This window comes from Haliotis asinina, chromosome 6 (assembly GCF_037392515.1).
Source record: "Haliotis asinina isolate JCU_RB_2024 chromosome 6, JCU_Hal_asi_v2, whole genome shotgun sequence".
Classification (NCBI taxonomy): domain Eukaryota; kingdom Metazoa; phylum Mollusca; class Gastropoda; order Lepetellida; family Haliotidae; genus Haliotis; species Haliotis asinina.
Genome location: NC_090285.1, coordinates 19,558,574 through 19,573,474, shown reverse-complemented (window position 1 = coordinate 19,573,474; position 14,901 = coordinate 19,558,574). Strand labels below are relative to the sequence as shown.

Sequence of the window (14,901 nt, the reverse complement as noted above, 5' to 3'; positions counted from 1 at the left end):
TTTAAATCATAAACACACATTCAAAGAGAGTAGCTACCACATTTATTAAATACTATAAAAAAAAAAATAAATAATTGTTTATGCAATCTATATTTCAATACAATGGGTACAACAATTTAGGCCTTAGGTATTTTAAAAGCCTTAAATTATAAGCAATCATAATTTTTTTTTTGAATTTTAAGAGCAATTTTATTTTTCAAAATTAAAACAAATTACAGGATATTTTAATGGTGGAACAATATCATTTAGTTATATTATTTTACAACTTTTGTATAAAATGTCTATAAGAATAAATGAGTGGTAGCCAAATAGTATGTGGCTATCAGAGCGACAGTGACATTAAATGCACCAGTGGTAATACAAATATACCATAAACATCAATAAATATCTAGTAGTGAGGTATCTCTTACACAGCTTGGGCAGAAGCACAACACATATATACAATCTTGTAGCCAGCGACTGCAATATAAAGCAAAGCTTTTGTAATTCTAGTGTTTGTGCAGAATAATTCTACATTTATTCTAGATGGACATGTTTTGTAAATATTAAATGGACATTTACATGTAAATAATTCTTGATATCCAAGGATTTGTAAATAAATTGATTTTTTAAGTACTGCACCAGTAATTAATATCAGAATTTCTTGCAGTTTTAATATTTATATATTGTTTTATTTATGACGAAATTTTAAATTGCTGAAACCATTCCATTAATTTCTGAATATGCTTGAAATGCATCATGAGTTGTCTTGTTGCTTGCTCAGGTTTCAGTCAAGATATCAGTTTGTGCAATATCTGTTCTCTACAATCCAGAGCCAGTTGTCATTGTGTGTGGTCACAATGGCTGCATGTGATGGATTGTGCATGCCTGGATCAATAACACTTCTCCATGACCTGACACATTCAGTGTCATATATGAACAAATACTCATACTATCAATCACTTGTTTCATCACACTGTGTCTTCTTCATCTTGATGATGATTAATGATGAACATTTCCAGGAGATAATATCCTTTCATCAACTTACGATCCATATCACTCAAATGTAAAAAGAATGATTTCAGCAATCAAACTCAAGTACCATATTCAATCTATTAAGCCCCACACCTTAAGTGTTGCAAGATTTTTAATCTATTTCTTTTCAATCATCCTGTAAGTTAAAGAGGTTTTCACTGTGCAGTGACAATTTTCATATTTGTATATATATATTTTTTTCAGTATATAAAGTTCTATCTCATTTTAATTCAAATGAAATGGAATTGGTAACCGAACTTGAGACTTTCTGGTAGGGATGCTTAATATGTTGAATACAGTAACAAACAACTTAATTGGAATGATGCAGGCAGCTGGCTTAATATCTACCCTCTCTAAAACAATGTACATCAACGTTCAATAACAACTTTTCTATCTACAATATACAATGAAAGCACTTTACAACTTGACGAGGACCACCAGCCTCAAAGCACACCTTACCATCTGAGAAATAATGAAACAATCTTTTCTCTGAAGGAAAATACTCATAGGTGAAAATACCATAAACAAAAATCAGTATACTTCACATCAAAGTAAAGGAACATCTCATTATTTGAACCAGGGGTGTCAGGTGAGTCGATTCTCATCCCTAAGAGACTGCATAAACACAGAGTGGGTCTTCCCTAGTTACAGGTGCTGTTGTCCTGAAAACTAATCACTTTGCAAATACTAAATCTGAAATAAGAAGAACCTGAAATATGTTGTAACAGTATGTCTGACCTGATTTGATTGCATGACATTATTTTTAAAATGCATTTACAATTTCCACATCAATCACTGTGGCAGTATACAATATGTGTCATACACCGAGATAACATGAATTTATTGATAATTGTTTTAGAAATTACTCAATGAGACATAATGAAACAACTCTGAGTGCAACATTTTCAAATAAAAGGAGTAATCATTAAAAAAATGAACCTATTAAAATTACAAATATCAAAGTAGTGGGTTGAGATAATATGACTGTAACCCACTGCTCAACATTTGCTCCAGAGTAGTCATTATCCATGTATCGTTTTTGGTACATATTAAGTAAGTGTGTAAATTATTAGGATAACTACGGTATGAACAGCATGAACTGTGAATTTAACACTGCAGAGTATTTCCAGTTAACAGTTATTTTGTGAGCTTGCTGGATTAGAAATGAAGCATTGCTATAATGAGATCAGAAAAATATTTATTATTCAGTTTTACTTTGAAATTCAACTGACATTTCATGTTAAAACTCTGCAACATAAAGATTTAATCTTCAAGCAGGTGTACTTCAGAGAAATGGCTGATGTAAAATATGGTACAACATCTTTTAAAATAAATCATAATTTTTCAGGAAATATTTCTTATTCATATGAAAATTTTACAATTTAAAGTGTATCATGGATTTAGCAGAGCTTGCTGTCAGTATATCTGTTAGAATCTTAGGATAAGGATAGTGAACAAAATCAGAGTTAAAAATTCTGATCAAATTTGCATTATACAGACAGTAAAATCCCTGAAACAGAACTTGTGATTCAAAGTGACGAAAATCTTGTGACCCATAAAAACATCATATTATGGTATTTAAAAACATGGATAACAAGTTACCCTTGTAATAAGTATCAGCATTATAAATATGCTTATGAAGTTCGTGAACGTGCACAGAAGGAACCCAGCTATAGCTTCAGACATTATTGCTGGGATTCTGCATATTTGGAGTTACCTCCCTTAGACCAGCTAAGCAACAAATGGTGAAGTGCTGTGACAGGATACGTTGGCGGTGCATGGTGCACATGGAGTGATTGCTGTTACTGTCGTAGCTGAGAGTATTAACTCAGTCTTACAAATATCACTTACTCTTAAAGAAACTGCAGTGCAGATAGATCAGTGAATGAAAGAAATCAATTCATCCTTGAACTTGAAAAGTACACAATGCTAATTCATTGCTTTTTACTTGTATAATGTTTAGTCATCCAGTACTGATGTAATGTACTTAAGGCACATAACCTATTAAATTGAAACACAAGGTAGTGGACAAGCTGGTTGCTGATACAGGTGGCATTAAATACATGCAGAGCGCAGGGTTAGTGTCGCACACCTGCTCGATGCTAGGTGGAGGGTAGCATATACAGGCAGGGCTGGCGTCGGGATACAGAACTACATGCATGCATGAACACATTGTCACAGTTCTAACAAGGCACAAACAGACACAAGGTACATCTATGTACAGAAGGCAGGTCAGCCAACAGTCTTCCAACAGTGGACCATTTACTGAACTAACTGAAGTCTTGTTGAGTTTCGGCAACAGACGCTCTGAAATTCATCAGTTGCACACACCGAAGCACCGGTCCTCTATGTCACAAGACTGAGTTTCTGATATGATAGCTTGCTCTTGCTTGGCAAGATAGTGGCCTCTTCCCTATGAGAGGTCAAGGCACGATGTATTGAAGTCTTGCTGCCGATTGGTTACTAGAGGTCACATGGTTGCAGGAGCGCAAACATTGATTGGTTAGTAGCGCCGATGGAAGAGCATAAACCTACGCATATCCTTCTCCAACTGAAAAAGTACATAAATTAACCCATATTATTCCCATCCTGGACATTGCGTCAATGATATTACCCATGGTGCCATGTCTTTGGTTGCAACGCGAGACACTGTGCCACAGACAGTTTAACCCTTCCAAATGTGACTGTCTACAAACTACACAAAATTGTGCTGTTAGAGTAGAAACTGCCTTTGAAAGGGTTAAAACTACAGTATTTGGACAATGAACAGAAAAGCGACCAAAACACAGAAGCTATCTAAAAGCAAGAATTTCAACATCCAAGAAAACACAGAAAACACTAAAAAATGTAATAATGAGATCATATTATATATTTGTGTTATTATTATTTCCATCAAGATATCCGCCATTACTAGTTTCACCATAGATATAGCACCATGTAATATTAGTCACACAACTAATTTTGATAATATTCATGCAAGAGACAATGATCTAAGCAAACAGAATTAGCATTGCTGACCAGCATGTCATAGGAACATCTGAAATGAGGATAGCAACAGAAATAGGGCTAAATGTTTGGATTTAGAGAGATTCTTAGAAAAAGTAAAACTTAAGTTACATGCTCCTGCAATGTATTTAATTCATGCCATGCAGAAAAATAGAAACAGACTTGGATGGATGCAAACTTTTGGGGAGAGATTGAATTGCTTTCATCTGTCACTGCCTTGATGACCATTATTATGGAGTGGAATCGTCACCCTACCTACAGTGTTGTGTCATAAAGCAGGTTTATATTCTCCTAGACTCATCTATAATATACTGTTAGACTCATACATCTTCATTGGGGCACATCGGCAAACTGCAGAACCTCTTCTCCCTCCGAGCTGCACAGGGAATACCGCCATGTTTGGCCTTCTGCAGGACTTTTCGGCGCCGAACCTGGACAGATTTCTTGCCGCATGTGGCAGAACACTCCTGCCAATCTGCCCACTGACTCAGCTCACAGTCAATAGCTGAAGAATAGATGATTCAATAATCTTTAATTATCCAGAGTATCATGTATCATTTCTGTTTGATAAAATATCCAGAAACCTCTACCCAAAATAGTTTTCACGTTTGTTCCAGCTTGGTGGTTGGCTACAAATAGAAGCCAATTAAATTGCAGTGTTTCTTGACTGAAACAAGCAACATTATCACCAGTTCCAGTGTATCATATCAAATTTCTGCTATATAAAATACCCTAGAACTTAATGCAAAACAAATCAAATTGCAGTGATCGAAACAAGTGACAACATCACTGAATTTGATATAAATTTGCCTCCTCAGATACAGGAAAGTATACTTTCACTGACATCAACTTTCTGATTTTTATTAAATATAACAAGAGTTCAATACAGATGAGAATTTGAATACAGATCTATACCAAACTTGCACCCAATATCCGAAGTGCCATCTTGATGTTTGCTGCTTAAGTTTGTGAAAAACAAATGAAGATGATCTTTACTTCTGCACCCCTACTTCCTTTCCAAGTATGCCTCAGGACTACTTACGGCATCTGTCCACTTTACACTTCTTCTTCTTTACGAGTTTCCGTGGGCACTTCCGGCCACCATTCTGAGGCTGCACCTTGATCATCCTCGATTTGGTCATCATGCCCTTCCCACACGTGACTGAACATTCTGACCAATCAGACCACGGGGTGACCATGCAGTTAACCCCTGACCTCGAATGCTCCTTCCTGTGTCGCCTCTTCCTCCTCTCCATCTTCTTCTTCTGCTTCATCATTCGCCTCTCCTTCCTCCTGCGTTTGATCTCGTCTGAAAGCGCCCTCTCCATCTTCAAGTTGGCCGACTGCTGCATCATCTTCTTCTTCATCATCAATGTCTTCAGGTCCATGTGCGAGAATATCAGTGACTGTCCTTCTTCATCTTCTTCAGCTTCCATTTGCTGTTTCTTCATCATGGCCTGTTTCTTCATCATCTCCTGCTTCTGCATCATCTGTTTCTGCATCATCTGCTTCTTCATCATCATCTGTTTCTCGATCATCATCCTCTTGCGGTTTACCTCCACTGCAGTTCACAAAAACATGCGCTGATAATAAAGGTATCAATATTGTATCTATCTAGAGGTTCACCTCCTCTGCAGTTCACTAAAACATGCATTACCATTGATGATATCTCTTTTGTTATAATTTTCAAAGATTGGGGAAAATGGCCACCACTCGAGCAAGTTGGTCCATACGCCATCAATGAAGGTTGCTCAAGAACATTTTTATGTCAACCTCCCAACCTATTCATACCAAATTTCATCTGACAACAGTAAACATCACCCTGAACAAGATACTGTGTTCAGTGTATGCCCTTGATTATGAATTTGACCTTCAGGGTCAGCTGCAAGCATTTAAAGAATATTTACCCAAACAGAAAAACTACAGCATAAGCTTCTCACCGGAAGATGGTCATAGTGAACTGCTTTTGTTTTCTTGAGCTAATGATAAGTTGTCAAATATTATATATTTATAAATATTATCCATGTGTTGAAAAAATTATAACAACACAAAGTCAGTCACCTAACCCCCTCAGCCACGACTTCCACTGGGGATTAGATGCCTGATTCTGAGGGTGTGTGTTTGAATCCCGGACAGGACTCAACCCATCAAAAGTACAAGAATCTGTACTTTACGAAGAAAGTGTAATCCCAAGCATAACATGTGTTACACTAATGGAAATGAATGATGGAGTAACGATGCAGTTATTAAGAGCAGTACTTCAATCATGGCACTGTCATTACCATTAACCTCAACTTGACCTGTGAACATTTGAATGACAAAACTTCCCTCTATCCTAAATCATTAGCAATTTTCATGACATAAAACTATTACATATAGATCATTAACAAGGAGGCCTGAAACTGACAGAATCCAGTTACTGAACTGAAATTTATCATCACTATTCCAAAGTTGACATTTTGTTGATGAACAGAACTTACTCATATGTTCAGCACACAGCTCCACACACTCCTCCTGTGTGTCAAACTTATTCTCATTTCCACGGCAACCTCCATAGGTAAATGCTTGACATTTCTGCATTGAAGCGTTGTAGAACCACCTGATGAACATACCCCGACATGGACCTGTGTCGGCATCCTCGTTGCAGATGGCTGGAAGAAGGGCAGAAGTCAGTGGGATTATTGTAGCATTTTTGTCACAATCTGGCAACCTGTCACAGATGCAGGGTCTGTGTTAAAGCCACGGGTTCATTTCCTTCTCACATTGATGACATTAAGTACTGGACCAGGGCTAGTGAAAGGTTCCTTGTTAAATAGATGACACTAAATATTAGTCAGGGGTACCTTGTTATACAGATAACATTAAATATTAGACCAGGACTAGTCAGGGGTACCTTGTTATACAGATAACATTAAGTATTGAACCAGGGCTAGCCAAGGATTCCTTGTTATACAAATGACATCACATATTGGACCAGGACTACTCATGGGTTCCGTGTTATATAGATGACATTAGGTATAATGGACCAGGGGTAGTCAAGGATTCCTTGTGTTACAGATGACATAAGTATTGGACCAGGGGTAGTCAAGGATTCCTTGTGTTACAGATGACTTAAAGGTCACATGCAACCAAAAAATCAAACATAATTAAAACACATATATCACTTATTCATGACATATAATATACACTGCTCCTTTTAAAAACACAGATAAACACAATTACAAGCGTACAATCGCGATTCAAAAGTGCAATATTTTGTACTTGGGCTTACTTCCCCCGAAACGAAGCCCTCGGGAGACCGAACCCAGCCATAGCGGGTGGATATGCACTCAAGTGAAACGACGGCTTCCGATTGGCTGTTTCATTTGCTGATATGCTAGGTTTCATTGTGTGTACAGAAAGATGATCTGTTTGATGGGCATTTTAGAAGTATAGCCAGTCACCAGAAAGTAAAATTCTTTATGGATAACAACTTCTTTTAGTGTATTTGATCCGTCGTTTCAGTATGGATTCATATACAATTGTCAAACAAAATCATATACACTAAAAGAAGTTGTTATCCATGAAGAATGTATATAGAGATGTTGGGTTTGGAAAATACATATTCTCTGAATTTGCGCTCCATCCAATAAAAAAATCATGTCAGTAGAGATAGTAAACTACTGCGCGGCTGGAATCTGTCATTCGTCCAAGTACAAGGCAGGACTTGAAACTGACAAGAGTTTGCACCAGTTTCCGTCAGATCCAGTCATCCGAAAAAAATGGATGTAGTTTGTTTGCAACCCACAGACATAAAAACATGTCATGTGTATCATACGTGCCTAATTACATAATGTGGCAGACACGGGACTCGGGTGCTCGAGTCATAAATCAGCTTATTTTCTTTATGTCGTATAGTCTGATAGGTGTTAAGTTCAAATCGCACGTGGTCAATGACTGAAACTGTGTATTGCATGTTGTCTTTAGCAGACAGGCAGGCAGACATATAGGTGTGAATAAACCAGACACTGAGCTTTCTCTGTGACAGAGACTGCTCACCACAATCAACATGTTTTTTTTTACGTAACGAGCAGATTATTTACTTGTTTGTGTACACAACCAAGATTAGACTACTGCTCACGACCTCAGTATGCATACTGTTTCAAGCTCCACGAATCTATTCACTGCGCATGCGTTATGGACGCAGCGCAGCACAGCTGTTGAAACCAGTTTTCCCCCCAGCGCTGGGGGGAATTTAGTGAAACGTTTGAACTCCGATTTCGCGGGCTTTTTTTTCATCGCGTTTTTTTCAACTTTATAGATTGAATTGGCATTTTTTATTATTCGTTTCGGTAATTGCATACCAAAAGGTACCAGAATCTGCAAAGTTGTGTTTTACGTTGCATGTGACCTTTAAGTATTGGACCAGGGCTAGTCAAGGATTCCTTGTGTTACAGATGACTTAAGTATTGGACCAGGGCTAGTCAAGGATTCCTTGTGATACAGATGATATAAGTATTGGACCACCGTTCATGTCAGTTTGCAGTCACAGTAACAGACTAATGCTTAGTCTCTGCATATAAGTTTTGATAGAAACAATTAATGCTATTTTAGTTGCAAAAGGAGTCCCACTGAGATGGAAGCTTCACCTGAGCCTGAGGAAATCTAGACTTGCTTCAGTGACGGTTTCAGCACTGCTGGATGGGCAGGAGGGAAAATAATGCAGTTCAGGGACTGTGGGACAGACTAACCCTGCAATAGTTTGTCTCACAGACCCTGAAACATTCTATTTTCATTTTCTTTCTGCCACTTCTGTCATTTAACCAACACTTAGTCCATCTGCTAGTTATGAAAAATCCTGACTGAACTATGGATGTATTGTATTCCTAGACTAGCATTTCAAACACAGCAATCCTACTATGACCCTTCAAGAGTCCCCTACTCACCAGTGTAGTTCTTCATCTTGGCTGCCATGTCACAGTCTGGGATGGTGCCTCTACAGAGATCCTTCTCCTGGAGATGTACGCCACAGTCGTCTGTCCTGTGGGATTTCCTTAAGAACATCCTCCACCTCTCCTTCATCCCAAGGCCACAAGTGCGGCTGCAGGGCGACCAATCAGACCATGGTGTCACAGCACACATGTTGTTGAGATCAACCCCCTTCGAATGCCGGAACTTGAAGTTGTGCAACTTGCGACGTTTGGCATTGCAGCCCGTGTTTCCAACACACGTCTCCTTCTCCATCATCTCCACATTGCACATGGACTGAGTGATGCCAGGGTTCTTGAACATCCGCCGGCGTTGTCGCATGCCGTTTCCACATGGGTTGGAGCAGTCTCCCCATTCATTCCACTGACTAGTGGCACATTTCTCCATTTCTGAAAAACATATTTTAGAATGGAAACATTTGAAAAGCCAAATAATCCTGTCAACCCTCCTGAATAATTGCGTTTCAAGCTGAAAGTCTTAACACACATTGTTTCAATGGTACATTTTTAACCCTTTCGAACTTACTCTCATCCACTTTTCTCAACTGTAGGCCTCAGTGCCTGACTCTACCTCTCTATGCCAAACTCTCATCCTCTATATAACCAACTCGGACTATGACACTATACCTATCCTTGACCCTCTGTTCCCAACTGTCACACTCTTTGCAAAACTGTGATGCTGTACCTATCTGTGACCCTCTGTTCCCAACTGTCACATTCTGTTCTACATTTTGTATCTATACATAACTGTTATGCTCTGTTCTACACTGACTATACATAACTGTTACACTCTGTTCTCAATAGTGACTCTATACACAACTGTTACACTCTGCTCTACACTTTGTCTCTATACACAACTGTTACACTCTGTTCTATGCTTTGTCTCTATACATAACTGTTATGCTCTGTTCTACACTGACTATACATAACTGTTACACTCTGTTCTCAATAGTGACTCTATACACAACTGTTACACTCTGCTCTACGCTTTGTCTCTATACACAACCGTTACACTCTGTTCTATGCTTTGTCTCTATACATAACTGTTATGCTCTGTTCAACACAGTGACTCTACACACAACTGTTACACTCTGTTCTCAATAGTGACTCTATACACAACTGTTACACTCTGCTCTACACTTTGTCTCTATACACAACTGTTACACTCTGCTCTACACTTTTGTCTCTATACATAACTGTTACACCCTGTTCTACACAGTGACTCTACACACAACTGTTACACTCTGTTCTACACAGTGACAACTTACGCTGCTTCTTCTGCATCATCATCTTCTTCTTCATCTCGCTGACCAGTTCATCCGTGCTGGGGGACTCCTCTGCAGAGTTGGTCTCACCATGATCACTGGTGCATGCCTCATAGGTTTTCTTCAGAATCAGCCTTCCCATCGGTTTGATTGGGTTTGGCCCAAAGAATGGTGAAGCACGATTCCTAATGATGGAGTTGGTGATTGAATGGATTTGCTCCTTTGGTTCAGTTTCTTGATTGGGAGACTGAAATGGTCAAGTTTAACTTTGTTTAAAAAATGTCCACATGCTGAAAACAGGGTTCCCCTATGACACATGGAAGAATTAGGTCTCCAGTATGCCACTGCATGATGTAGGTGGCAACAAAATGTGGACTGTGGGGGTTTGGATCAGTATGCCCACTAACTGATTGCTCCACCCAATTATTTACAGGCCATGATAATACAGTTGTAAACTGACTAAAACTGGGTAAAATCATAAAGATTTGTTAAAACTATTTCCAAATCATGAAATACCACAACCATCTGATATCTGTCTTAACTATACAAAACATTCTAAAGCATATGATTGTCTACAGAGACTCTATAATGTCGAAACATTCAAGTGGACCTGAGCAGAGGACACAAGACTTAAAGGGACTCTCTGTTAAAAGGTCAATACACCTTGTTCATGCAATCAACAAGATCTATGACTGAGTCTGTTCTAAATATGTCCTACTAGTCTTCATTTACACTTGCTAAATTAAAACTGCTCAAATTTGTCACAGTTTCAATAAAAATACAGCTGTTTTTTCTAAAAAACTAAACCTTACTTTTTCACTTGTTTAAAAAATGAATGCTATACCAAACAGCAATAATTAATTTTAGAAACTATATATCATATCCCAACGTCATTATGCTGACTTCAAGACTAATTTGTTTCTAAAAATATAACAATTTATAATGGAACTTTCAAACACATTTCACGTCTCAAATAAATTCTATTTGACTTACTGACAAAAAGTTAATTTCTCCGGAAATGGGTGGTTATGTGGGTGGTTGCAATCAATTAACCATTATGTCACTCTGCACATATTTGTAGTATGTTTTGTCTAATTCCGTGTGAGTCTGACTCCAGATCGACCCCCCTGCATCATAAAGCTGTTTTTGGCTCCACTCTCATCAGATCGTACACAGATAACAGAACAGGAGCTTGTCAGGCACCATTCACAAGTCACAGGTAGAATTGGCAGTCTAGACATCCAAGCAATATATTTCTTTACTTAAAACAAGGAGAACAGCTGAATTGCTTCAGGAGTCATTAAAGAACAGGCGTTCTAAAACATATGTGTGTGTGATGCCGATTTTGAACAATGAGGTCAGGGACACTCAAGGAATCAAGGTGTTTGAAAATTCAATTTGAAATTTGAAATTTGAAATTTGCAAAATGATTCTCTGATAATATTCTGAATACGTCGATGATACAAAGTAGATACTTGTCATGGTAGACATTTGCTTTAACTGGGAACATTTGACATTTTTTATGTCAAGTATTTTATTCTGTCCTCCTTGTTCATAATTCACTGCATGAAGACACTTCACATATTTCTATAATAGACTACATAAGGATTTATATTATTGCCATGTACACCATACTGATCAAGTCAGCCCAAATCTCGGCCTTGCTATGCTAAGCCCATGGATGTATGGTAATTCTATTCTTTGAAGAGTCAAGTGTAGATATGCAACGGTATGCCAGTCTGTTATTTCTATATTTTACAAATAGTCATTTAAACTATTAATTATTATCTTAGTCACTTGTGCAAGTCTATTCAAAGTCTATTGACTCAAGATCTGTGCTCAAGCTCCCACTAACCAAAGATTAGTCTGTTTCAGTCCTTAAACTGGATTTTTTCACTAAAGAACAAAATGAAGCAAGCCTAGATTTCCTCAGGTGGCTGAATCTCCCACTGGAGCTCCTTTTCAGTTTAAAAGGAATTGTTTGTTTCTATCAAAATTATATCTATTCAGAGACTAAGCATTGTCTAACAAAAATCTGTGGTCAATGTGTTAGGGATCATGAGTGAAAGACTGACTGATCAATAAAATAAAGCTAACATCAGCCAACTGAGGGCATATTGTTACATGAGGTATGAAACAGATCTTCCATTTCAAATATACATCCAGCTGAAATGAGAAACTGACGTTTTTTACAGAATTGGTCTTACAAACCATAACTGTTCTTCTGCATAATCCTTGTTGACCTCTTCAAGGTTGTATGATTAAAAATACAATCTGACTTCAGATGAAAGGTTATTCTGACCTGGTAAGCGATGCTGTGATCGGTCATATGAAAGGTTATTCTGTTGCTATTCAGAATTCTGTTGCTATTCTGTTATTCTGACATTTAGAGATCTTTAAATGAGACCTAAACTGGTCTCATAGTTGAACAAAATCTATGCAATGAGGAATCAATACAAATGTTGAGTCATAATGAAAACTCATGTGTTTTTATCCCACCTTTTATGATATCAGTATATTGGTACACTAGTTAACAACAGATTTTAATGTGCTGACCAAAATTTTGACAAAGATTTTTGAGTTAGAATTGGTCAGTAACCCATGCTTATCGTAAGAGGTAACTAACAAGATAGATGGTCAGACATGCTGACTTGGTTGACATGTCATCATATCCCGGTTGCTTAGATCAAGCTTATGATGTTGATCACTGGATTGTCTGATCCAGACTCAATTATTTACAGACAGCTGCATAAAGCTGGAATATTGCTGAGTGCAACATGTAACAACAACCAACCAAATCACTCAAATTCCCATACCTCGTATGATACTCCACTATCAGTTCCAGCATCCCAAGGGTACAAGTCAATCTCCTGGCTGTCGGCCCAAGTACAGTTCTTCTGGCACATGTCAAAGGCACTAATTCCTGTAAAATAAGAACAGTATAACAAACTGGCAACCACACTATGGAACTGGGCAGTGTTTATGGAATGGTAAGACCTCACTGGAGTTAAAGATGGAACATATTTGATTAAACGATTACCTCACCATGCCTTTGATATGATTTGCCACTCCGTCTAAACACAAGTCTAGCCTGGTCCCAGTCGTGGTAAGGGGTGAGGGTGTGATTATGATATCAGTCTCTTACAAGAGTATTATGATATAAATCTCTCTACTCCTATCCAGTACACACAGCAAGATAGCATGTAGTGTTAACATTGTCTGCCTCTCCTCTGATGACTGGGTCCTTCCATCATTATTTGTTCTACCTTAACAATTCTGTATAGCCACCAGGAAAGTAGTGTTCTGACTTCTACAGCTGCTTGAGATCATTACTGCTGAATAATTTTCAATAGCAAACTTTCTCACTCTATCACTGGTTAATGAAAAATATTATAGCATGTATAACATGTTGGACAGGAAAAGCTTCAGATGTATGACATGTTGGAAGGAAATATTTCAAATGAATGACATGTTGGAAGGAAATATTTCAAATGTATGACATGTTGGATGGAAAAGCTTCAGATGTATGACATGTTGGATGGAAATATTTCAAATGTATGACATGTTGGAAGGAAATATTTCAAATGTATGACATGTTGGATGGAAAGACTCCATATGTATGACATGTTGGAAGGAAATACTTCAGATGTATGACATGTTGGAAGGAAATACTTCAGATGTATGACATGTTGGAAGGAAATACTTCAGATGTATGCCATACATGAAAAGGAAACATGAACATTGGAAATCTTTCTCCATAGGAATGGAAAAAGATGGACTCATATAGGTCTTACCTAAGCACCAATCCGGGCTGGGCCCAATCATGGTGAGAAGAGAAAGAAGATGCTTCTTAGTGTTGACTGTGAAGACTGCATCCACGGAATCAAGGATCCGGTCTGGACCCCACAGGGAATCCGTCTTCACCACAGTGCGGATCTTCTTGCTCTGTTGGACAAGATTCACCATTGTCAAAACTACATACAATACTCCCACACTTGGGTCTGGTACAGACGAAATATCACAAGATCTTGAACTATCATGCATTCACCTTCATTACAACCACAGACATTTCTCCAACATCTAGAGATTGGTGTCTTTATGAAATACTATCTTGAACAATCATTCACCAACATCACAATCACATACAGTACTCCAACATCTGGAACTGGTGTCTCAGACTGCAGTGTACACAGGTGAACAATTGGTAATTTATTGATAAGTCTGATGTAACCCTCATACTAAAACAGCCCAGGATGTATTACACACCATTAGCAGCTGGAGAGTCTAAATGTTGAAATATACCACACAGGTATTCATACAATTCAAATAATCTTAAAATCCTTGTCATTTATAATCAGTATTTTAAAATCTTACATATTTCATCAAAAGTCCAACATTACTTGTGATATATTCCTCAAAAAAGTCAGACATTCATGTACTTATCTGTATTTAGAAACAAGTGACAGAAATATTGCATTTAGAGTTAATTTGGTATCTGTGATGATAACATGTACTTGATGCCTTATCTCCTTTAACAGATAAATCATATGACAACCACATATCTTGAAACAAAATCTTCAACCTAAAACAGAAATATTGCGCTTACGAAACATCTAATCCAAACAAATAAACTACAACTGCCTAAAACA

General features: G+C 37.8%; 1 protein-coding gene across 1 annotated transcript in view; it reads right to left on the bottom strand.

Annotated features, from left to right (window-relative positions):
- Window positions 1–668: 668 nt before the first annotated feature.
- Window positions 669–14,901, bottom strand: part of LOC137286377 (spondin-1-like) — a 115,299-nt gene continuing 101,066 nt past the window's right edge. Inside the window, exons 7-14 of the mRNA XM_067818193.1 lie at window positions 14,047–14,197; window positions 13,069–13,175; window positions 10,256–10,499; window positions 8,946–9,377; window positions 6,501–6,671; window positions 5,063–5,581; window positions 4,347–4,525; window positions 669–3,565 (exon numbers count right to left, since the gene is read on the bottom strand). Of these exons, the coding sequence (XP_067674294.1) occupies window positions 3,518–3,565; window positions 4,347–4,525; window positions 5,063–5,581; window positions 6,501–6,671; window positions 8,946–9,377; window positions 10,256–10,499; window positions 13,069–13,175; window positions 14,047–14,197 (1,851 nt within the window). The 3' untranslated portion in view covers window positions 669–3,517. The remainder of the gene's footprint in view (window positions 3,566–4,346; window positions 4,526–5,062; window positions 5,582–6,500; window positions 6,672–8,945; window positions 9,378–10,255; window positions 10,500–13,068; window positions 13,176–14,046; window positions 14,198–14,901) is intronic.